The sequence below is a fragment of the Eptesicus fuscus genome, chromosome 2, assembly GCF_027574615.1.
Source record: "Eptesicus fuscus isolate TK198812 chromosome 2, DD_ASM_mEF_20220401, whole genome shotgun sequence".
NCBI lineage: Eukaryota > Metazoa > Chordata > Mammalia > Chiroptera > Vespertilionidae > Eptesicus > Eptesicus fuscus.
In genome coordinates, this window is record NC_072474.1 from 87,839,340 (window position 1) to 87,864,894 (window position 25,555).

The 25,555-nt window shown below is 37.2% G+C and overlaps 1 protein-coding gene across 1 annotated transcript in view; it reads left to right on the top strand.

Annotated features, from left to right (window-relative positions):
- NFXL1 (nuclear transcription factor, X-box binding like 1) overlaps positions 1-17,790 on the top strand; it is a 45,182-nt gene extending 27,392 nt beyond the window's left edge. The window contains exons 16-23 of the mRNA XM_054729254.1: positions 141-162; positions 860-1,000; positions 4,453-4,619; positions 7,179-7,248; positions 8,434-8,538; positions 12,782-12,868; positions 13,678-13,731; positions 16,257-17,790. Of these exons, the coding sequence (XP_054585229.1) occupies positions 141-162; positions 860-1,000; positions 4,453-4,619; positions 7,179-7,248; positions 8,434-8,538; positions 12,782-12,868; positions 13,678-13,731; positions 16,257-16,430 (820 nt within the window). The 3' untranslated portion in view covers positions 16,431-17,790. The remainder of the gene's footprint in view (positions 1-140; positions 163-859; positions 1,001-4,452; positions 4,620-7,178; positions 7,249-8,433; positions 8,539-12,781; positions 12,869-13,677; positions 13,732-16,256) is intronic.
- Positions 17,791-25,555: the final 7,765 nt, after the last annotated feature.

Below are 25,555 nucleotides of genomic sequence, written 5' to 3' on the forward strand. Positions count from 1 at the left end.
TGTTTCTATAGTCACTTATTTCCATATGTGTTTATTTTTTACTCTTAATAAAACAAATAATAGAATTAGCATCTTTGCTTCGGGTGTTCTTTTTGAAGAATTTGTAATGTTTTTGTTTCATTTTATTTTTGTTCTTGCAGGCAGTGTCTTGGGAAGCACGAGGTGAGTTATAGGTACAAGTTTTGTTTGTTTGTTTTTAATATATTTTTATTGATTTCAGAGAGGAAGGAAGAGGGAGAGAGATAGAAACATCAATGATGAGAGAGAATCATTGATAGGCCTTCTCCTGCACGCCCCCTACTGGGGATCGAGCCTGCAACCCCGGCATGTGCCCTTGACCAGAATCGAACCTGGGACCCTCGGGTCCACAGGCCGATGCTCTATCCACTGAGCAAAACCAGCTAGAGCTAGGCACAAGTTTTAAGTAAAACTTGTCATCTATATTTTTCCTCTACTAGGATTGTTAGAAATAGTAAAGTCAAAGTATTGTTATTTCAGTGTTTTTAAAGACAATAGTTTGTCTACTAATTTTAAAAATACAGGGGGTGGCAAAATACTATAAAGCTACTTTTGCCACACCCTGTATACAGTGCTCTCATTTGAAAATTAGTTTATGAATATGCATTACTACAGAATTGTATTGCATTTCCCTTTTAGGGGATATTTTGCTTCTTGGCATTCATTTTTTGCATAATGTTTTGATAGGCTATTATGGTTTTGATAATTAATATTAGTGATGATGTTTCAGACCTTTGTGAAACTTGTTATCAAATGATAACAGAGTTAGTTGTTTTGGAACCATGGGTCTTGGAGGTATGTGTGTATGTTGTGATGATTTTTTCTCTTTTTTTTTTTTAAGGTGAGTCCACTACCATGCCATGCTGTAGGACCCTACTCTTGTAAGAGAGTTTGTGGACGAACCTTAGATTGTCAGAATCATATATGTATGAAAGAATGCCACAAAGTAACTGAAACTGAATCCTGCATTGGCAAAAACAAGGTAATGTCCTTAGGTCGAATGTGTAAATACTTACATATCTCTGAATTTGCTTTCAAATATTTTTAAAACCTGACACATGAAACATGATGCTCATAATTTTAATAAATTCTCAAACTTCAGTTGGAAGTAAAGTAAATAGCATCACAGATGTGTGTGTGAAATTCAGTAAAAGAATTTTACAAGCATATGAAAAATTGACTCTAAAGAGATCTCTAAAAATTGCCATTTTATAAAGAAAAACAAATAGAGCCAATTAACTTTTAAATGATATTAAATTTTTTTAAAAGTAATTCATGTTTTTTCTTAGGCTTTCTTTTTATAGAGAATCATAATAACAAGTGTGCTTAAAGAGGAATAAGTAAAAAGTTTTAAGTTTCGTACTTATTAAGTAATATTAAATGAACAAATGTTTAAATTATTAATATGAATTGTGTTATTGAAAATTTCAATTGCATCGTTAGGTTTTTTGGTCTTTCTTTTGGTAATTGTAATGTATGACAGCATAAATATCCATAGCATTATGCTCATATATAGACAGATGTAAATGAGTTATAATTTCCTCATTAGTCCATGCCTTGATCCTCAATAAAAACATGGTCATAATAAAATTAAAGGGTATTGGAATTATAAAATCAAGCTAATAAATAATTTTAATGATTCAAAACTACTTTAAGGTATAGCTGCTATAAGGCATTCCTCCTCGAGGTTTTCGGAACATCAAATGAGTCAGAAAAAATTCGTTTTAAGAACTAATATGACAACAATTGGAGAATTCTTTTTTTTTTTTTTTAATATATTTTATTGATTTTTTACAGAGAGGAAGAGAGAGGGATAGAGAGTTAGAAACATTGATGAGAGAGAAACATCGATCAGCTGCCTCCTGCACACCCCCTACTGGGGATGCGCCCGCAACCAAGGCACATGCCCCTGACCGGAATTGAACCTGGGACCCTTGAGTCCGCAGGCCGACGCTCTATCCACTGAGCCAAACCGGTTCCGGCTGGAGAATTCTTTTTGACTATCCCACCATTGCTTCCTGGGCAGTGGATGTGGCAAAATATCGGTTATAAGTTATGTGCAGTTTTTCTCAATTTAGCTACCAATCCATTCCTATCTCTCAAGGAAGGCTGCAATTCAAGAGAGTGAAAATTACATTATTTTAGGGTTAACTTTGCAATCACTCTAATTTATATATGAAACAAAATAATTCCAGAAACTTAAAAAAATAGTTTCTTAACTTACCTCAGTTGTGACCCATTGGAGAAATACTCTTAGTATGTGTCTCTTGACCCAAATACCTCTGGAATTTTTAATATAGTTTCTGCTTTCAATTGTAGCATACAGCCTACCACACAGCAGGTATTTAATATGTATTTATAGAATTGACTGGACTCAAAGTTCTTTGGCTTATCTTCTCTTCTCTGGTATCCTTGCCTGACCTTACCCATAGTCAGGTCCAATGGAGGCTATAATATGCAGTGGCTCTGATTGTTACCATTAGCAACAGATATTCCTGTTGTCTAATTCATTGGTTATAGTGAGTGGAACTGTGGTTGACAGGGAAACGCGTGAGGCTGATGACAATTGAAATGGTGTGTATTTCCCAGGCAAATGTGGGACAAATATCTTTTGAAGTGCCTGCAAGAAGAAATTGAGTAATTGGGAAAGTTTTTTTTTTTTTGGGGGGGGGGGGGGGCGGGGAATCTATCACCAAAAATACATAAAAAATATATGTAGATACATAATCACACCTACATATATTTCTATACTAGTGGCCCAATGCATGAAATTTGTGCACGTGGGGGGGGGTGTCCCTCAGCCCGACCTGCACACTCTCCAATCTGGGACCCCTCGGGGGCAGTCGGACATCCCTCTTGTAATCCGGGACCGCTGGCTCCTAACCACTCACCTGTCTGCCTGCCTGATTGCCCCGAACCATTCTGCCTGCTGGCCTGCTCGCCCCCAACTGCCACCCCCCGCTGGCCTGATTGCCCCCAACTGCCCCCTCACCAGCCTGCTCGCCCCCAACTGCCCCCCACTTGCCAGCCTGATAGTCCCCAACTGCCCTCCCCTCCTGGCCTGATTGCCCCTAACCACCTCTGCCGTGGCCCTGCCACCATGACTTTGTCCAGAAGGACGTCTGGAAGGTCTCCTGGTCTAATTAGCATATTACCCTTTTATTAGTATAGATAATTTTGTATGTTATAGACCCTTGCCACTCAGAGTGTTGTCTGCAGCCCAGCAACATTGGCATCAGCTGGAATCTTGTTGGAAATGCAAAATCTCAGACCCCACCTCAGCATTTTAACAAGATTCCTAAGTGATAATGCACAGAAATGTTTGAGAACACTGCTAAAAGCAGTGTGTGTGGTGTGTCATGTTTCATTGATTTAAAAACACACAAACGAACTTCATTATAACTGTTAAACTTGCTAAGAACTAGAATTTAATTATTCCAACCACTAAGAAGAAAGGATAATTCTGTAATGTGATAGAGGTGCTATTATTGCTATAATGACAAACATTACACTATGTAAGTGTATCAAATTAACATCTTAACACCTTGAATTTATACAATACCAATTATTTTTCAATAAAATGATAAAAAAGTTTCATTTATCAGGATTAATACCCAAATGTTTATTTTGTGTTTCTTCTCATCATCCCATTACTTACAATTAGGATTGCTCTCCTCCCTGGATTTCCAGAAAGTTGGATGAATTGCAAAAAGCTCATTTTAAAAGCTGATAATGAAAAATGTTGAACCTTTAAGACTTAGTATTCATATCTGTAGCTCTTTTATTTTATCTCAGTATGATATGTGAAATTCAACACTATCCTGTAATAAAAATCTTTAACCTTCTTTAGTAGACAGATACTACTTAAATTATTACTAGAGCAGAGAGATGACTTGTTAAGTTACAATTTTACAATTGAGATAATATTTATTTGTACTAAATGTAATTTAGTTTTGCCTTATTGAAGTGCATTAAAAGTAAATTAAACTGGTAGTCATTCTCCTTTTTCTCTATAGATGCTTTCCTTTAGCAAGATGAGATGACTATCACCAGAACACTGAATGCTTCTTTAGTTTGATGATCATTGTACTTATTTGGTGTAAATGAATTGATAATGTCTTACTATGTATTTTTTTTTCCTGCCATTGACTACTCTTTAGGAAGTAATTTATGTTTTTATTAGAGATATTTAATGTATTCATGTCCATTTTGAAGGTGAGGCAGTTTGATTTAATCAGGTTTGTATACATAGAAATCTTTGTGAATAATGGTCATATTGATAATCTTGCTATTCTTCATTTTGAATATTTTTAAGCTGTATTTCTAAGAGCTGCAGAAGTACTTTGTTTTAATGGGATATGTAAATTTTATAACTACTGTATAGGAATGTTAGACTTCTGTATGTAGGTGATTTATTTCCTTGCAATTTGGCAGGCTGGCCCAGAATGCCTTCAGTGTGAAGAAGGATGCTCTAAATCACGGCCCGTGGACTGTCCTCATCCATGTGTTTTGCCATGCCACCCTGGAGAGTGTCCTCCTTGTGTTCAGATGCTTAGAATAAAATGTCACTGCAAGATCACAACCCTATATGTGGAATGTAGGTAAGAAGACTGAAGAAATATTGTTGTTTTACTGAAATTATTTTCATGATATCCTTTTATAATTCAGAACTCTTCATATGTAGTATACTGTAAGGAATATTTTTTCAGTGGTGGTCTTTAGACTCTAGAGACCTAGATTTTCTTTTCCTAGTGACCTGGAGGCAATGTAGACTATTTCATTTTGTAGATACTTTACCCTTTTTTAACCAGGGCATCTCTGAGTTTTTCCATTTGGGGATTCTATAAGATTTTGTTACGAAAAGAATTATAAAACTGCTTAAAAAATAAAAAAAAAGGAGAAGCATTCCTATAAACAGTGTGTTCAGATAACAGTGTCAAACTAGAATTTCATTGGATCAAAAATTGACTTATCCATAATTACTTAAGTGTAAATTTTAAATTGTAGATTTAAAAGGTAGAGTTTTGTTTATTAAAGATGTTGCTGTTACGGCATTTATTATACAAGGATGTGACCTTTATATTTTCCTTATTTAAAAAAATGCAGGTTAATTATGGTCTAACTCACTGAGCTTCATTTCATCCAAGTCTATAAAGTGGGCTTTTGAAAAGTCTGATTTATTCCAAGTTAAATTTGGGAATATAATTTTATTTCTGATTTTTTTTTTTTTTAGCATAAATGCTTTTTGAAAAATGCCTGTTAATTTTATCTTAAATTTGTTTTTGTCACTTGCACTCTAGTTTCATGCTTTGTAAAAGTGTAAAAGTCAAAATTATTTTGTTGAAATTTTAAAAATAAAATAACATACTACAATTTTTAGCTTTAGAATTTTTGTAGGGAGAGTTAAGAGGGCAATGTTGCTTTATTAATGGGTGATACTGACAAAAAGGGATTGTTTTCTTTGGTCTTGCAAGGTCCTACATTTTCTTCTTTTCTTTTTCTCTTCATCGTGTAATCTTCAAAAGGTGCCTTTCCCTTTTTACCTTCAGTTCATGGCTCCTTGATTGTTGTGCACTTTTCCAAGTCTCTTCCCTGTAGTTAGTGCTCTGATTACCAAGACTTTCTTAGTACTTTTACACTGAAGGTTGACTTTCTTTTTCTGGAGTGATGTTAGCTCCCTGTCTTTTCTGTTCAGTTTTTCCAGAACTTCACTGACTTCTCGAAAAGATTTCCTATGGGAGCTTGAGAAATAGCTCTGCTAGGAATTGATACTTACTTTTCTACTTACAGGTAATTTGAAGCTTGTAGATATTTCTGTTTTCTAGTTATACCAAGGCCATGGGATTTGAATGGTTTTGTTATTAATGAGCTGAACGGTTTTTTTGGGAATGTGTGGATACATTTGTATTGAGGTGGCTTCCATTATCTCAGCTATCCAGAGTTCCTTTTTCCCTTTCTTGAATACATATTTAAAATATATGTTTTTATACAGAATTCCTTAGTTTCGGTATTCTGATAATTTTATTTGCTTTAATTCAACTAATTATTTTATAAGTCATCTTTTCCTTTTAGTCCTTTTCTGCTTCATGTGTATTTCTTCTTTGGAAATTAAATATAAAAGATACAGACCTTGAAAAGTAGGTAATTTTTCCTAATTTATAGAGTAACATAATAATATGATTTTAATCCTTAAGTTCAGAGGTGAGCACCATACTTTAAGAATGAAAATATACAATGTTTAGTAGAGCTAGCATAAAAAGTCTGTGATAGTAAATGAAATTTTGCCAAGAAAATTGTACATGTTAGACTACATTTATAGATAATTTGATACAAATATTAAGATTACAATTTTGACATTAGTGAGGCTAACCTTATGTTATATTTTGGGAATTATGTCTAGTAAAAGGAAATAGAAAAAACAGGAAAAGAAAGAATTAAAAAAAAAGAAGAAAAAGCAATCTTGGGGTGGAGAAAAGTGCAATAGGTGTAATAGGGATTTTAAGATTGTCACTAGATACTGACTCATGTAGTATCTCTTCTGATTCTATTCAACTCCCTATTAGAAAGTGGTTTTATTCCTTGGTGTTTATGACTATTTCCGAATTACCTATTGAGTCATATAAAAGCACAGACTGATCTAAATGATGTAATTTAAAATGAATCAATTTCTAACATTAATAGCTTATCCAAAAACAACTGAAAGGCTTTCCTAATAAGATTACATTTCCCACTGAATAGCCTATATTTCTTAATTTGAACTAACATATTAAATGACTCATTTTTAATAATTTATGTAAAGGCTTTAAGGAGACCTTTAATTATGAATAATGATCGAACTATAGGGAAAGATAGTACATGAACTTTTAAAGAGAGGCCAGATACCGTGATAGTTCATGTGTGTTTTGTGCTTCCTTCTTGCAGCGATTGCCCTTTTGGCATTTAATTTGTTGGTAGTTGATGAAGGGCTGGAAAATTTGACTTATCAGAACAGTAAAGTAATTGGAAGGTAATTGTTACAGAAAGAAACAATTAAAATAGGTCTCAAAAAAATAAGAAAGATGATTTTATAGACATGTTTGAAATTGTGAGTTGCTTTTGGAAAATATGCTATGAAATCGACTTGGTTTGAATGTCACCAAATCTTACTCTCCTATTTTTAGAAAAATAACCACAGCTGATGTAAATGAAAAGAACCGCCTCAGTTGTTGCAAAGATCAGTGTCCTAAAGAGGTAAGCTTTAATAGAACCTTTTAAATTGTATTTTGGGGGCTTTTTAAAAAAAATTTTTTTTTTATTTTCTCTTTTCTTATTTGGACATCCTATTTCAAGACTTTTCTGGACCCACTAAAGATGTGGGTCCAGAAATAAAAATGTGATGTCTGTAAAAATGTAATACACATGAGTAGGGTTGGATGCACATCTCTTTATGAAATTTGGGGAATATGAGGTCTAGGATGACCCTTTGAAGATTTTTTTTAAGTAGTTTTAAAGATAGCTTATATACTTTATGCAATAAGGTATTCACCTAATGCTTACCTCCCATGTGATTCAGACTTAAAATATAAATATATCAAAAACTGTGTGGGTCTTAGGCAGTTAGAGAATAAATTCATAGTAGGTTATTTTAAAAAGACAGATGTACTAGTATGTGTGAACTTTAAAATTCATTATATTTTGAATTAATTACTATAAAGCATTCATATATAAAGTTTTGTTTTTAAAAATTAAGATGTCTGTCTATACATTATATTCGAACTACAAGCATCGAAAGTGGTACCAAAAAATTGTTCAGAGTAAAATGGTAAAATCTCACTATTGATTTATCCTGGCAATAATGTGAGAAACCAAGGTTATCCATCTGTATTGGGCCAATCTCAAAGTGAACATTCTCCTTTTTGTGTTGTTGGAGCTAGGGCAGTGATAGTTATTTGATTTGCAAAGGTGGAAGTTTATAAAGGAAGCCTTTTGACTTATGGATGTACTAATAGTACCTCTTTTAAATCTTGGTCAGGAAGAGATGGCAACATAGTTTTAAATATAGTAATCAGTCTCTTTGACCAAATAAAACAAATCAGTGCTTGATATGCCATTTTGTTAAAAATGTATTTTCTTTTAACTAAAACTTTGGACACTTTTTATGAATTTTTGTTCAAGAACTAGAATTTGACAGTTTCAGAATTTACGCAAGATTACCAGTATAAAATATGAGACCATTTCAAGCATTAATTGATTATTGTAATAATCCTATCTTTGTTAATATGAGTAAAACTAGAGGCATGGGCTATTTCAAATTTAATTTCCTGAATTTTTCAATCTTGAGTTTTTCTTGTTAAAATAAATTTCCTTCTGTCCAAATTCAGATTTGGGGTAATAAGTAGTTGAGAATGTAACTGCTTTATTTTGGTTTTATTTTAGCTTCCTTGTGGTCATAGGTGCAAAGAGATGTGCCACCCTGGTGAATGTCCTTTTAATTGCAACCAGAAGGTAAAACTTAGATGTCCTTGTAAAAGAATTAAAAAGGTAAATATTTTAAATTATTGAAAATTATTTTCTATGTACATTATTTTTGTCTGTGTTTGGTATTTCTTTGGCTTATTTTTTGTTTTTTAATTTTAAGGTCTTATTTCTCAGAATGTTTTTTATTATCCCATCTATTTCTGTAAATGCTTGTTTTAAAAATCAGCTTTGTTTGGCAATTTAGTTGTTTGCAATTTAATACTAAGAGATTGTTTTACGTTGGGGTCAAGTACAGTGTCCTTTTTCTGGATAGAATCAGCTTTGCCCAGGGAACACAATGAGTAATAAAGCGAGTTTCATGGTTTAAGAAATGGTCTGGAATTAACCTTTGTTGCTCTTAAGAAACTTTTTTTTGCCATCAGTATTATGTTTTGAAAATGCCTTAAAAAGGACCTCACATGCACAGCCTTATAAAATTATAAAATAGTATTCAAACTTGTAGAGAACTAATTTTAATGTAAAATAGTGGTAATAGAGGAGTAAGAGGGCAAAAATTAACGATTGGAAAGCTCAAGCGCAACAAATTACATAATGCTGGGCAAAACTCCTGAAGAAAGAGTCTGAATTCTCAGATGCCAGTGGCTGAGGGGTCTTTTTCCAGTTCTCCTTTTCCTTGACTTTCCTACTGACACAGTTGACTCCTTCGAAGCTTTATTCTTTCTTGACCTCTGGTCTTTCCCTGTCTCAGTTATGGTCGATTCCCTTTTGTCTTCATCTTTCTGTGGTCATTTCCTAAAGGTAGGCTCCTTTTCTCTTCTTTAAATTCACTCTTTTATTTACCCATTCAACAAATATTTATTTAGAATCTTTTTCTTTTATTAAGGTTCTCTTCATTTGCTTTTACAGTTCCTACTATCATTATTTGGGGTAGATAACTTCTGAATTTAAATGTATAGGCTTGACCTCTTCTGGAGTTGAATTTCCTAAGTTTTAGTTGTTTAAAGTGAATCACCTTTACATGAAAATCAACACTTAAGCCACTTTTAATCTGGGCCGTCTATCAGGTTTTCTCTCAAATCTCATGTATTTGTCATGTGCAGTGTGCCACCCATTAGAACTTTGGCAACAGCTTCATGATGGATTTCCTTGCCTCTAATCATAGCACCTCCCCTATCTATGTTCTTCAGTGGTTCTTCATGCATTATGGGGAAAAATATGCATTTTTTAAGAAATGTGTATATACATAGACTCGACATACAAGAGAATCTATGATGTTACTTTGCCTATTTGTCCAGTCTCATCCTATGGCACTCTGTGAATCTGTTATTTAAGTGACCTAACATACATGCTATACTCCCCTTTAGCCTGGATGTATACTGGAATATATATATCCCTTCTTTGCGAGAATCCTGCTAATACTCCGTGTAAACGTTTCCTTGTTAGAGAAGATCTTTCTTCCCTGACTCCCTTGGGAAGACTTAGGTGCTCCTTCTTCTGCTTTCTTTGTATTGGATGCTATAGAGTTTTCTCAAGAGCTTTGTGATTCTAGGCACATCTGTAACTTTGTTTCCTCGTCTGTGAAATGGAGTTTATACATAGATTTACTGAAAGGAATAAAAGAGGTAATGCTTATATAGCATTTAGCACAATGACTGCAATGTTTCTCATAACATTGGAGTATGTTTAATATCATAGCAGTAGCTGCTATTATTATTTTTAGTTTAGCACTTATTATTATTATGCTCTTTTCCTTATGTATATTCCCTGTTCATAACAAAACACTTGGCATGTAATAGGCACTCTATAAGTACATCTTGAATAAGAAAAGGTAAGATCTTTGTTTCAGGGTTATAGACTTAATGTCCACAAACACACACATTTAATTTTTTGTCTTTAATGTTTATTCATCATATTTTTTCTTTTTCTGGACTATCCTTAGAGGACAAAACTGTGTTTATCACTAACATCAACCAAAAATGAAGAACTAAAGGGAAAAACCTTCTAAGTAATAAAATTTCATTCTATAAAGTGCTTTCATTAAAGTATATGCACTTTGTTCATAGGAATTGGTGATCTTATTTCTTAACTGTGGTAGATTTGAACTAAAAAACTAGAATCTGCCCTAGCTGGTTTGGCTCAGTGGATAGAGCGTCAATCAGCCTATGGACTGAAAGGTCCCAGGTTTGATTCTGGCCAAGGGCACATGCCAGGGTTGTGGGCTTGATCCCCAGTAAGGGGCATGCAGGAGGCAGCTGATCAATTATTCTCTCACATCATTGATGTTTCTATCTCTCTCTCCCTCTCCCTTCCTCTCTGAAATCAATAAAATATTAAAAAAACAAACAAACTAGAATCTGAGAGTGTGATGCGAGAGGAGAAATTGATACAAATAATAGGTACCCTCAGCAAAAGTGACATCTGACAGCAAGAAATAGGGATAAATAAAAGATCTATAAAAGATCTATAAAATCAAAGTCTCAGAGTATCCTATCTAATAAATTGACGGTCACTCCAACACACAAGATGGCTGCCCCCATGTGGTCAAAGATGGCTGCCCCCATGTGAACACAAGATGGCCACCACAAGATGGCCAGCAGGGGAGGGACCAGGCCTGCAAGGGAGGGCAGTTGTGGGTGATCAGGCCAGCAGGGGAGGACACTTGGGAGGGACCAGGCCTGCAAGGTAGGGCACTTGGGGGCAATCAAGCCTGCAGGGGAGGGCAGTTAGGGTTGACCAGGCCGGCAGAGGAGGGAAGTTGGGGGCGACCGGGCCTGCAGGGAAGGGCAGTTGGGGGGGACCCAGGACTGCAGGGGAGAGCAGTTGGGGGTGACCAGGCCTGCAGGGGAGGGCAGTTAGGGGTGACCAGGCCTGTAGGGGAGGGCAGTTAGGGGCAAACAGGCTGGCAGGGGAGCAGTTAGGCATCAATCAGGCTGGCAGGGGAGTGGTGAGGGGGTGATCAGGCTGGCAGGCAGAAGCGGTTAGGGGCAATCAGGAAGGCAGGCAGGTGAGCAGTTGGGAGCCAGCAGTCCTGGATTGTGCGAGGGATGTTTGACTGCCCGTTTAGGCCCGATCCTATCGGGCAAGTCGGACATCCCTCGAGGGGTCCCAGATTGGAGAGGGTGCAGGCTGGGCAGAGGGACACCCCCACCCCCCGTGCACGAATTTCATGCACCGGGCCTCTAGTCCTATATAATAAAAGCCTAATATGCTAAATGTCTGGTCATCTGGTCGTCCGTTTAACCAATCAAAGCATGATATGCTAATGATATACTAAGGCCACTCAACCACTCACTATGACATCCACTGACCACCAGGGGGCAGACACTCTGACCAGTAGGTTAGCTTGCTGCTGGGTTCCTGCAGGTAGGGACTGAGTGAGACAGGCCAGACAATCCCTGGAGCCCTCCCGCAGTCCCTCCCCGGCTGGCCAACCTCCCATGTTCCTCCCTGGCCCCGATTGTGCACCAGTGGAGTCCCTCGGCCTGGCCTGTGCCCTCTCGCAATCCGGGACCCCTCGGGGGATGTCAGAGAGCCCATTTCAGCCCGATCCTGCAGGCCAGGCCAAATTCGTGCACCAGGCCTCTAGTTTAAAATAAGGACTACTTAATTCATTATAGCATAGTACACAAATTGATCATAGTATTTATATCAAGTCATTAAGGAGGCAGTGAAGCACAAATACAAACTGTAGAAAGATTTTAATTTAAACTGAACAAAGATTTACTAGTTGAGAGAAAAATTTGTAGTTCTTTAGAAAACTCTCTAGAATTACATTGAGTTGGTAGCCACTAGCCACATGTGGCTATTTAAGTTTGAATTTTAATGAATTAACAGTAAATAGTATTAATTCATTTCCTCCTTTCACTAGACACATTTTGAATGCTCAGTAGCTGCATGTGGTTAGTGCTACTCAATTGGGTAGTTAGTACAGATTTAGAATATTTCCAGCATCTCAGAAAGCCGCTAGATGGACTGCTCTGGAGCATTTTATTACCTGGAAGCTTTACAAGATTAACAAGAAACAATAAAGAAAAACTGACCTTTCTCAATAGTTGTACTTAGTAAGTGGATGATTTTAATTTTATGGTATTTTCTTTTTTGTAATTAAGGGAAAATAAAATAATGATCACTCTTTGAACCAAGAGATTTGATACTTGCAACCATATCAAATTATTCAATATTAATGAACATGACTGTTAAATAATTTGCATAACCTTAAGCTCTTAGGGAAATTTTGCTTTCTTATGACATACAGTTAGAAGGGAAAAATCTTAAAATCTGAAATGTAAAAACTTGCATTTGTTAGGAATTTCAGTGCAACAAAGTACGTGAAAATCAGATTTCAATAGAATGTGACGCAACATGCAAGGAAATGAAGCGGAAAGCCTCTGAGGTACTGTCACATTACAGTAAATATAATTTTCAACGTGCTAATGGCCTTTCCCTATTTATTTTGTGCATTTCTTTATGTGCTTATTGCGAATGACTTGAAAGCTCATCTTTTTTGCTTTTATAATTAAAACGTGGTTTTATAGGCCTACTTTGAATCTTCAGGTGTGCTTTTTATTGTCTAATGTGTACTAGATTTCCCATTCTCTTAACCAGTTAATGTGTTCTGGGACATGGTTGTTCATCTTAATGTTAGTGTAAACCTCCTGAAAATTAGGTTAAAATAATATAAAAATGACGTTTTAGGATTCTTTGCTGTGTGGGTTACGTCTTATGTCATTTTTTCTTGCACTCAACCCAGTCCATGAGTGAACCGTTGATTTTGTTTGAAAGTAAGTTTTCCCTTCAAGACATTTAAAGTAAATGATCAATTGTAACTCCAGAAAGAGAGTGGTATTGAATAATTTTGAGTATAGCTTGTTACTATGATTACTTTAAAAAAATACAACACCCGTTTTAAAAGCATTTCAATTACTACTATTGTAGCTCTTTGAATTGTGATCTAATATCTGTTATAGTTAAATTGAAGTGTTTATAGAAGGTATAACATTCCATCTCTCCTCACCCCCAGTCTGTTAGACAGTATCTTGGTAACACTTTTCCCTATAATATTTACATTTCTTTAAATAACTGCCAGTATAAATCCTCCAAAAGTCATTATGGGTTTGTGGAGCCTCAGTGAGATGATGCTAACATTCTATATAGAACTGACAATTACAATGTGTTACTTTACTTTTAAATGTCTGTAAACAGATAAAAGAAGCAGAAGCCAAAGCTGCTCTGGAAGAGGAAAAACGAAGACAACAGGTAACTGAACAGAACACCCAGGGTTGTGTTTCTTTGCATCATTGTTAGTTTTTATTCAAACACCAAGTATATTCTAGGTACAAACTAGGGGCTAGTCAACTCTATTCTGGACTGAAAATAATATAGTTCATACATTAAAGTATGCCATTCACTTGCTTTAATCAGGTACACTGTACCTCTGAAGAAGCACAGGATCTCGCATATTCCCAGATATTTTATATATTCCCAATGTTCTTCCTTCGCTTCCTTGCCAATTTCATCCATTCACCAGCCAAAGAGTTTTAACTCGTCTTTTAGTTTGTGGGGAAAGGGTTGGAGTGCAGTGCCATTCATTTTAAGGCATTTCCTGGAGCCCATATCTTCACTCATCTAAAATTATTTGAGTTCTGTTTTACTGAGTTGTAGATTATGTGTAGCAAATAAGTCCTGTTTACTAACCATAACATTTGTGTTAATAATACATTCTCCTTTGTCCTCATTAGATTCTTTTTAATATATATATATACTAGTGGCCCGGTGCATGGGGGCGGGGGGGGGAGTGTGTCCCTCAGCCCGGCCAGCACCCTCTCCAATCTGGGACCCCCTCGGGGGATGTTCCACAGGGATTGGGCCTAAACCGGCAGTTGGACATCCCTCTCGCAATCAGGGACCGCTGGCTCCTAACCGCTCACCTGCTTGCCTGCCTGCCTGATCGCCCCTAACCACTCTGCCTGCTGGCCAGATCACCCCCAACTGCCCCGCCCCAGCCTGCTCACCCCCAACTTCCCCCCTCACCTGCCTGCTTGCCCCCAACTGCCCTTCCCCCCCGCCGGCCTGCTCGCCCCCAACTGCCCTCCCCTGCTGGCCTGATCACCCCTAACCGCCTCTGCCTTGGCCCCGCCACCATGGCTTTGTCTGGAAGGACGTCCAGAAGGTCTCCCGGTCTAATTAGCATATTACCCTTTTATTAGTATAGACAGATATTTCAGAGATAAAGGGAGAAGAAAAGAGATAGAAACATCAATGATGAAAGAGAATCATTGATCGGCTGCTTCCTGCACACCCCCTACTGGGGATCGAGCCTGCAACTCAGGCATGTGCCCTTGACTGGAATCGAACCTGGGACCCTTTAGTCAGCAGGCCGACACACTATCCACTGAGCCAAACCAGCTAGGACCCCATAGATTCTTAAAAGTAAGATTATTATATGTTCTTTGTTATTACCTAGATAACAAATTCATTCCTGATACATCCAGTTTGTTCAAATACTATATTAATCATATACTCCAAAGAGTGGTTTAACTTCCTTATAGTGACATGTAATTATTTGTTAATTTGCATTTTGGGATGCTTTATACTTAACAAGCAGGGTACAGTATATGTTAAAATGCTGCTTTTATGAATGAGGAAATTAAAACTTGCATGACTTGAGGGAGGACATTAGAAATAATTTATGTGGCAAATAAAGATGGGCCAAAATGACCTATGGTATTTTATGGTTCTATAAAGTCGATTTGCCTAATATCCCAAAATAAGTTGTCAGAGGTAATACAGTGAAACAAGTTGGCTGAATTCCTGGGAGATTAAATTATTAATAGGTTAGGGTGTCCCTCACCTTTTTATAAACTATTATAGATGGTGATTTCAAATATATTCCCTATTTACTGACCTTTTAAATAGAGTATATAGAACATAATTTAAACTATATGCATTGTCTGTGGACCATTATTAAAGCATCAATTATTTTATTGTCAGTGTTTCTCACGTTTGGCTGCTTTTAATATATTTTGATCTTCTATATATCAACAGCCACCTGACAATATTCTGACAGTTTGGTTCATTGAAAAATGTTAGTTTTGATTTAATTAAGCACACGATTAGGTATTCAAATGTAGTTTATAGACAAAATAATGGAGTGTTAACTGAATTTTATATTTCTACTATTAATAAACATTTACAGAATCTTGCATGCATGTTACATATATATTTTAATTACCTATTAAGTTTTAGTTAATAACAGTGCATGTTACATTATTATGTATTAAAGTTTAAGAAGTTCTTAACAGTAGAATAAAACTTCATATTTTATAATGAGTGTTATTCAGTTATCCTTTTTTTAGAAGTAGTTTTTATATAATTTACTTTCTAAAATAGTCATTTGATTTAAAGCATGAAGCATTTTTCTCCAGAAGAATTTTTATTCTATAATTTTAACTGTGTTTTATCAAGAGAAGAATGAGTTTCTGGTGGCTTTTTTTCTCTCTTTACTCACTTGAATTTCTACACAAGCCACTAATGTTATTTATCAACATTGTAAGAAACTATAGTTATTCTCACTGGGCATCTCTTAGCACTGCATTCCTAAACTCTGGATTTGTTGAATACAACTAGTAGTAGAGAGTTTAAAACAAAAAATCAAATCAGTGTATTTATTACATACCATTACTACTAAAGCATTTCCCAAATTGATTTATTTTCATCTAAGTGGAAGATTTCAAGTTAAGGTATGTATTGGATTTAATAAAAATGATACTATTTTGATTTAGGCTGAACTGGAGGCTTTTGAAAACAGACTGAAGGGTCGTCGGAAGAAGAACAGGAAAAGAGATGAAGTGGCAGTTGAGCCAACACTGTGGCAGAAGTATAAATATCATCTCCTCCCAGTGTGTGCAGTTTTGGTGTTAGGGTTTGCATGGTACATAGCCCCTGGTGCGTCTTAAAATTTTTTGATCTGTTAATATACCTCAGATTGGATTTAGACACATTGTTAAGTTTGGAATATTAGGAAGTGTATATTGTACAACATGATACGTATTCACACTCATCTCTCTGTTCTCTTCTAGGTGTTGTTAGAAGGATAGAATGTTAAGCTTTATCTTAATTAACATATGAGAAGTGGCAATATAACATTGTTTGATATTAAAAGCATGACTGAAATGATAAAATATTTCATAAGGCATAGGTTGTGGCAGGGTAGCATGTTAGTTTTTCATTGTGCTTCCTTGTATTAACATAGTTGTTTCATTTACTATTTCAAACCAACTTTTCCTCCCCCCCCCCAATTAAGATGAAACTGAGCCACATGTGCTGTAAGAGGAATATTTCATAATGTTTTGGTTACTTATTAGAAGGTACTTTTCTTCATCATGTAACTTTGTATTTTAATAAAAAAGATAATTCTCTAAAAGACCTCTTAAATTATAACATGAAGTTATATAATTAGATTCCAGAAACTGGCTTATCAGTTATTGAAATAAATTTTTATGTACTGTGTTCCTTAGAGGAAAATACTGTTTTCAAAATATGCCAGACTAGACTCCTCACATGTGGGTATTTCTAGTGTAAAAAGCTTTCAACTGAAGTTGGCATGTTTTATAAAACTTGTATGTGTCTTTTCAAAGTAATAATAAAAGAAAAACTAATATTTATGAGCACTATGTGCTGAGCACAGGGCTTATGAGCTTTATGTACTTTATTCTCATTTTTTCTTACCACGGTACTCTTAAGTAGATTTTTATCTGGAAATAATCAGTTCTTATGAAAAGCTGATAGAGAAATATCAGTAAGCCAAATCTGTTTAAATTGTAAGTCATTTTAAATGGTTTTGTTATTTAATTTTTGTATGCTTAATATTTTCATTAAAGTTTTTCATACCAAATTTGTAATCTAGAATATTTACTATTATCTAAAATATTCAGGAACCTGTAGGTTTAGGCTAGGTATTAGTATCGATGCATGAAAAACTCCAAAATTTGATGCAAAACAGTAATTAATAGATAATAAAAAGTGGTAGAAATGTTTTTTAAACAGAAGTACAAAGAAGGATTTTTAAATTTTGCTAAATTTAATTCAGGTTTTCTTTAAATGTCTTGTTGATTAGTCAAGTATTAGCTGGTGTCTAAAATTAAAGGGCACTCATTCCTTTCTTTATGGTCTTTGTGTTTTGGTTTTAGTTTTCTTTATTTTAACTTTCCCAGTTACTTTCTCAGTAACTCAGTTACTGAGTTGGTGTTTAAGCTGCTACTCTCAAGACGTTACCTTACTCTGATCTAAAATGAATATTAAAGAATATGAACACAACTTGGTGTCTGCCTGGGAGCCTATTTTCATGTATGCCGGAATGTTGGCCTATTAAACAAATCTGAAGCCTACTTCATGTCTGTCTGTTGGGCTGCTGATCTTGTTAGGTTTTCTTTCTAATTTATGGGAAAGTAGTGAGCCGAGGAAGGGGCTTGAATGAATGACAAATTAAACTGTTTGCTGTTTTTTATTTGCTTGGCTATTATCTCAGAGCTTAATTTACCCAAAGTCACACAGCTGTTTATTCATTTATTCAATCAACAGATGTGTTTCTTCTGTAACAGATACTCTAGATACTAGAGATAATTATTAGAAGGTAAGTGATCTTTCTCTTGGGGAGCTGCTACAGGAGTGGAAGAGATTTAAAAAAAAAAAAAGAATACAATGTCATGTGTAATACATGGTATTAAAAAAATAAGAGAAATAGTCCAGAAAGTGGTGAAAGGGGGGTAAAAGGGCACTAGCTACTTTGGATTGGGAAAGTCCCTCTGGATGGGTTCATTTCAGCTGTAACATGAATGACCTTCACTTGAAGATCTGAGGGGAAAGTCTGTGAGGGAGATAAAGTAGCAAGTACAAAGTCCCTAAGTTGGCGAGATGCTTGGCATGGCCAAGCAACAAAAGGGCTGGTGTGGCTGGAGCTAGAGAATGAGAGGGGGAGAGAGTCTAGGGCCAGGCCGTTCATATAGTACTTAATAGACCATGGTAAGGAGTTGGGATTTTATTCTAGTAGCAGTGGGCAGCATTGGGAGGTTTTAAGTGGGGAATAGTTATTTTTTGTTTTTTAAAGATGGCTGGCTGGGGGATTGGGAAGACAAAGAACTTACATACTTATATGCATAGTCCATGGACAGGGTAATAGGGCGGTGGGGGGGGAGGGGCGCGGGTAGGGGCTGGGAGGAGGGAGGAGGAAGAGGGGTGGGGAGATATCTGTAATACTATCAATAAAAAATATATTTTAAAAATACAGATGGCTGGCTGTGTGTGGAGAAAAGACTAAAAACTAAAAAGATGAGTTGGGAAGCAGTCTAGGCTGGAGGTGCTAGTGGTACTCGGATTCAAAGATACATGCCTCCAATTTCCACAGTTCCCTGATGCCCAGAGTAAGTGGCATGAGGATGCTGCAGAAACTACTGCATGGTGAGCAGAAGGGGAATGAAAGAAACGGGAGTTTTTTAAGGCCAAAATGAGGTTAAATTTGGTGTAATCACACTAATTTGTTCTGAGGGAAATAAAGCAATACATGTCCTTTTCGCTTCTATCTGGGCTTATTGGAGAAGGCATGGAAAAGGTTTTCAAGTAGCCACTAAGAATAGGTAAAATTGGGACTATGATGGCCTTAATATCCTATTTACTTTGTGATATTAAAAAAGTTTGTTAACTTACTATTTGAAATTTGTGGAATGTTGATATTGAAATCTTTAAAGTTTTTCCATTTAAACACTTTCTCGGATTGGCAACACCTCATTTTTGTATTTTAATTAATTTCACTAAAGTCTAAATTAAATCCAGATAATCCCAAATGAATTGGTATGTTCTTTGCTGAAATTGCCAAAGGAACTTTATTGAACAAAAACATTGAAAACTTGCTTTTTGCAAAGAAGTCTGATGCTTGAACTTAATGGCTATGAATGTTAAAATTTTTAAACACAGGTAAGCATCTGTGGTAGTGTTTAAAGATGTCCTGTAACAATTGTTTGGCTCTTTATATAATTTTATATTTTTAAAAATTTATCTTTATTGTTGAAAGTATTACAGATGTCCCCTTTGTTTTTTTCTCCTGATTGTCCCCCTCTACCTCTCACTCGCCACTCCCAAACCTTCACCACACTATTGTCGTGTCCATGGCCTATACATATATGCATATAAGTTCCCCTTTCACCCCATATTCTGCTGAAATTCATCAATCTGTTGCATGGGTCTATGTCTCTGGATCTATTTTGCTCATCAGTTTATTTTGTTCATTAGATTCCATATATGAGTGAGATCATGTGATACTTACCTTTCTCTGACTTATTTCGCTTATTGTAATCGCTAGGTCCATCCATGCTGTTGCAAATGGTAAGAGATCCTTTTATTTTACTGCTGCATAGTATTCTATTTAAATGTACCACAGCCTTTTTATCCACTCATCTGCTGATGGGCACTTGGGCTGTTTCCAAATCTTAGCTATTGTAACTTGTGCTGCTGTGAACATAGGGGTGCATACTTTCTTTCTGATTGGTGTTTTGGGTTTCTTAGGATATACAGACAGTCCTCGGGTTACATCGGACTCGACGTACGTCATTTCGTGGTTACGTTGCCATCTCCCATTTATTGATAAAAAAAAAAAAAGTTCCGTCATTTCGACGTATATGTACATATGTGCTTTATGTTTTTTATTATTTATTTACCACAAGTAAAGGTCAGGAATTGTTACCTTTCTTTTAAATTTTTTTTTTTACTGTTTCACTTCATTACTGCTGTGTATGTGCTCTATGTGAGTGACGTAGGTGCTTATGTAGGTGGGTTCCGACTTACAGCGAAAAATGCGTTGCATCGCGCCATAGGAACGGATCTCCGACGTAACTGGAGGACCCACTGTATTCCTAGAAACGGGATCCGCTTATTCGGCCGCCATTTTCTCTCCTCCTCTTTGTGTAATTTTAAATGACTCAGGTGACTCCTCCAGTTGTTAATGTTTGCCTGTCCTGAGATAGTTGTTTAAGATCTGAAGCTAGAGTTGACAACTGTGTCTCTTGTCCCATCTGTGGAAGTTGCCCTCTTAATTGAGTGGCAGTGTTTAAACCTTCCTAAGCCTGGGCCTTCGGTCTGCCTATGAGGTTGATGAGCTTCATAGAAGGAGGAAGAAGCAGAGTCCTGATTAGTACCTCTAGAAGAGATGTGAATTCGGGAGGGATAGGAGGAGCTAGGGATCTCTCTGTTCTCTAGAAACTCTTAAGGGACAAAAGAGACCAGCTGTCCATCTAAGAAACCATTTTCACGTATTTCAGAATCTTGTTCTATTGAGCAAGTTTAGGTCTATTATTTACTGAGCTTCTGTTCTTACTTCGTTTTCTTTCTAATTACTGTGGGGCATGTATTTAAATGGTGCTGTGAAGAATTACCCATTAACCACCTACAGGCTGAAATTCCACAGTTCAGATTCATTTAGTTAAAATGCCTCTAGAGAGACATTCCCTACCTACCCCTATCACCCTCATCGGGCTATTCTCTAAATATTTTTCCCACATAGCCCTAAACAGTACCTGTTCTTGTACTATGTATTTGTTTATTGTCTAGCTCTCTCACTGGTTTGTAAGCTCCAGGAAGCCAGGGGCGTGGTTCTATTTACTGCTGGAACTCCAGAGTGGGGAACCATGCCTGGCCTCATAGTGGGTGCTGCCATAGCAAAATACCACCGTGTGACTTGAAACAACAGAAATTTATTCTCTTCCAGCTCAAAAGTCCAGAAGTCCAAGATAAAAATGTCAGCAGGGTTAGTTTCTTCTGGATTCTGTTCCCTGCCTTTCTTCTAGCTTCTGGTTGTAGGTGTTAGTCCTTAAGAGTTTTTTGGCTTGTAAACACATCACTCCAATCTCACCTCCATTTTCACATGTCTCTGTGTATCCTTTTCTGTCTCTTATAAAGACCCTCTCTGTGCTTAGGGCTCATTCTATTCTGATATAATCTTATTTAGTAAATTGCATCTACATAGACCTGATTTTCCAAATAAGGAAGGTTACATTCTTAGGTTCCTGGTGGACATTAATTTGGGGGAGGGGCACTATTCAACCCACTACAGTGCTCAATAAATATTTGATGGAAGAATGAATGAATGCACACTGTAATTCTAGGCTTCAACTCCATGGGCATTTTCCATTACTGTCTTAATAATTGTGCTACCTTCTGTAGGGGTTAAGAGGTCAGTTTAGTCCCAGGATGCTTGAGCTCCTAATTCTGGTTCTGTCATTTTGTAGTTGTGAGATCTTGGGCAATTATTTAACTTCTGAAAGCCTTAGTTTCCTCTTATTCAAAGTAGTAACAAGGAGAAATAAGAGTAAGTGTCCAATAAGTGTTAGCTAATATTATGTGTCTGCAACTATTTATAAACACATTAATTAATCCCCATAATAGCCTATGAAGTGGTATATCATTATTCTCATTTTAAAACAGTGGAAACTAGGTTTATTTAAAGAATTAAAAACTGAGGAAATATATTTCATTTTGTGAAGTCCCTGGCACATAGTGCTGAGAAGTTCTTTGCTATAATAATATAGATAAGCTAGTGGCCTAGTGCATGAATTCGTGCTCAGTGAAAGAATTTAATTAGGAGTATTTTAATATCACTATTCACGCTTTCTCTATAATAGAAGTGTCAGCCAAATTCATGATTGACAATGTCAGATGGAAACACACGTGTGCGATTGGCACCAGTGAGAGCTTTATATGTATTGCACATGCGGGAGTCAACTTAGCCTTTTATAGATAATAGAATATACTTGCTTAATTAGACCTGCTTTCTGATTTAGCTGAACTTTTTCCAGCCCAGTGAAGCATCCCAACTTCTCTTTCAGGTAATTGTCAGCAACACAGCAGTAAATATCAACACGAAGCAGATTATTATTGTAGATCACGCAGGGAGAACAAAGGGTAAAATATTTAATTGCAGCAGTGTTTGACTATATTCTGCACAGTGAGAAAACCTGAAGTCATTTTCAAGGTCCACCATTTCTTGTTTTCAGTTGGGTCAAGTTTCTAAGCTTTCTAAATCTCCGTTTTCCAGCTCATGAAAAGAAAATAGGATTCCACCGAGGCTCCTATCTACCTACTCCAGGACTTCTGTGAGGATCAAATGAGATGAGGCCCCGGGAAAATGCTTCACAGACATTTGGTTAAAGTGTGAAATGTTTCCACCTGGCTATAAAGCAAGTCATGTTCCTGGGCTGAAGAAACTGCAAGGAGGCTAGTTGTTGCTAAGGAGAGGAAGCCGGACATTTCTATGTTATGTCATTACCCAGCGCCCACAGCGACCGGTTCTGGGCTGGGCTGTGGGCCGCATTTTGCGCCTTGGGCTCTTTGCTCCTTGTGTCTCGACAGCATTGGCTGTGGTTTGGTGGGCTGTCACTCCGGGGTGGTGGCGGGGCCTGTGTTCCACTTGGGGAAAGCCGAGTGTTGCTTTGTGTGCGCCAGGTCCGCAGTGCCGTTTCTCTGTAAATGGCCTGTGCGCGTCACGGCAGCTCCTACGTTGAGCGTCTGCCCCCTGGTGGTCAGTGCACATCATAGCGACAGGTCAGACACAGCATATTAGTCTTTTATATATATACTAGAGGCCCGGTGCACGAAATTCGTGCACTCGGGAGGGTTCCTCAGCCCGACCTGCACCCTCTAGCAGTCCAGGAGCCCTAGGGGGATGTCCGACTGACGGCTTAGGCCTGTTCCCCGTAGGAGTGGGCCTAAGCTGTCAGTCGGACATCCTTAGTGCTATGGCGGAGGCAGGAGAGGCTCCCACCATTGCCACGGTGCTCACCAGCTGTGAGTCCGGCTTCTGGCTAAGCAGTGCTTCCCCTGTAGGAGTGCACTGACCACCAGGGGGCAGCTCCTGTGTTGAGTGTCTGCCCCCTGGTGGTCAGTGCACATCATAGCGACCGGTCATTCCACCATTCGGTCTATTTGCATATTAGCCTTTTATATATATATAGATGTGACTTAATCTCATAATTTCAAGACTTCTCTTACAAATTTATTCATAATCAGAAAATTACGAAATGAGGCACCTCAGTTTTTGCTCATGTGATCATTGTTGTTGAGAGGGTACTATTCCTGGGAATACCAGCAGGATGGTGGCCAAAGGTAGGGGCATGTAGGTGGTCAAATTACAGTATGGGATGCCAGTGCTGGGGGAAACTAGCACTGGGGTGTGAGGGTGCTAATAATACAATTCCTTTGAAACTTGTTATGGGCCTGTTCTTATGACCTTTTTCCCCATGACTATTCTGGTATATTAGAGTAGGGGATTGATGTCCCAGAAAAATGATATACAGCAAACAGAATGTCCACATGGGCTACTTTTATCATGTTTCATTGTGCCGGAAGGTATTGCTTCAGATAGTGTGTTGTTTTCACCTTTTGATTAAGCTCCTCTCCCTGCAACAGGTAAATGTCCAATTTACTTGTTTCTTGCTTTGTTCTTTAATTTTTTAAATTTAAGCGCTTTGCATTTTTAGATCACAGCTAAAAAATACCACGTTCTAACTTCTTAAAGCCAGTCGCACGTTATTTGCAAGTATTTTCCGTAGTTTATGTATTTCTGTGTTTGTGAATACGTATTCCACTAGACAGGGTGGGAACTCTATTTTATTCATCTGGCCGCTAGCAAATCCTAAGCGGGTGTTTTCTGAATGAAGAGCTAAATAGACAAGCCAGGGGGTAGCAGACCTGGTTTAGCCACTGCTCGCCTGTTACCTTCCCTGGGTTCTGGCTGCTTCTCCAAGACGTCTCTGTCTGTGCTCAGACTGCCTTTACTTGTAGTGCTGAGCTCTGACTTGGTCTGTAATATGATATGTAACCAAAGTTTGGTGTGAAATCACCCTTTCCAGAGGTCTATTCACTACCTGTAAATTAATTTTTCCATAAATCTATGCTTTTTTTTTCTCTTAGATCATCTAATTATTTTGGATATATGCTTGAAATACTAGATGATAAAAGTTTCAAAGGCAAGAAATGCTTCTTTTTGTAAATTAAAGTATTTTAAGAAACTAGATGATAGTTGTCACTTAAGTTGAAAAGCAAATGAGCAAAAAATTTAAGGAATAATTGAAGTAGTCAAATTTTGAGACTTCTAACATTTTTATGATTTCTTACATTATAAAGGTTGTGTTGCAAAGAATACGAAAATAGCCGCTTACCCTCACACACAGAGTATCTCAAGTATTCACTCTGGTGCTTTTGCTAACTAGAACTATGTGGGTTTTCTTGCTAAAAGGAAGTCTAAGGAATGCTTCTTTACGTCATCAGAGCAGTCAGCCTTAGTTCTTAGAAGAACACAGTATAGTTGTGGATAGAGGGGAAGACTTACCGCCAGTCTTTCTCAAATTTGCTTTTTGGCTACTTTAATTTCATAGTTTCCGTAGCACTTCCACCAGAGGGCAGCACGTGGAAGAGAAAGGAGGTGAAATAGAAGTTTATACTTGGCTTCAGAATGCCTGTGGCAACCCTGAGGATTGAATCCAACCCTCACTTTCTAAGCAGCTAGTGTGGCCCAGGAAGACTGATGATTGGCTCCAGGTAGAGCTGGCAGATAAATCACCCAGGCTCTGGATATTTCAGGCTGGTGTCCCTGTGGTGATGACCTGTGATGAGGCAGGATGGCAGCAAGAACACAGCCCCTGGAGAATCCCAGCTCAGCACTCGCTAGCCGTGTAAACTTAGGCTGGTTACTTCGGCTCCCTAAATCTTTTCATCTCTCAAGTAGTAATAGTACCTACCTCATAAAGTGGTACTAAAAGAGAATACTTGTGTTTAATACAAAGCCCGCCACTAAGAGCTTAATTTTTGTGAATTATGGTAAACTTGGGTATTGGACTTCAACTCTGATGTTTGGAGCACTGATGGGATCAGCATTTCAACTATTGTACTGTATACACAAGCAGTATTTTCTACTTTCTCATCGTTTCAGAAACAAAATTTTGCAAGTTCCCTTTCCCCCACTGTAACATTCAAGGGACAGGTGTCCGATACATACATACTATGCATGTCCTCCTCCAGAATAATGGTGATGGGTTCA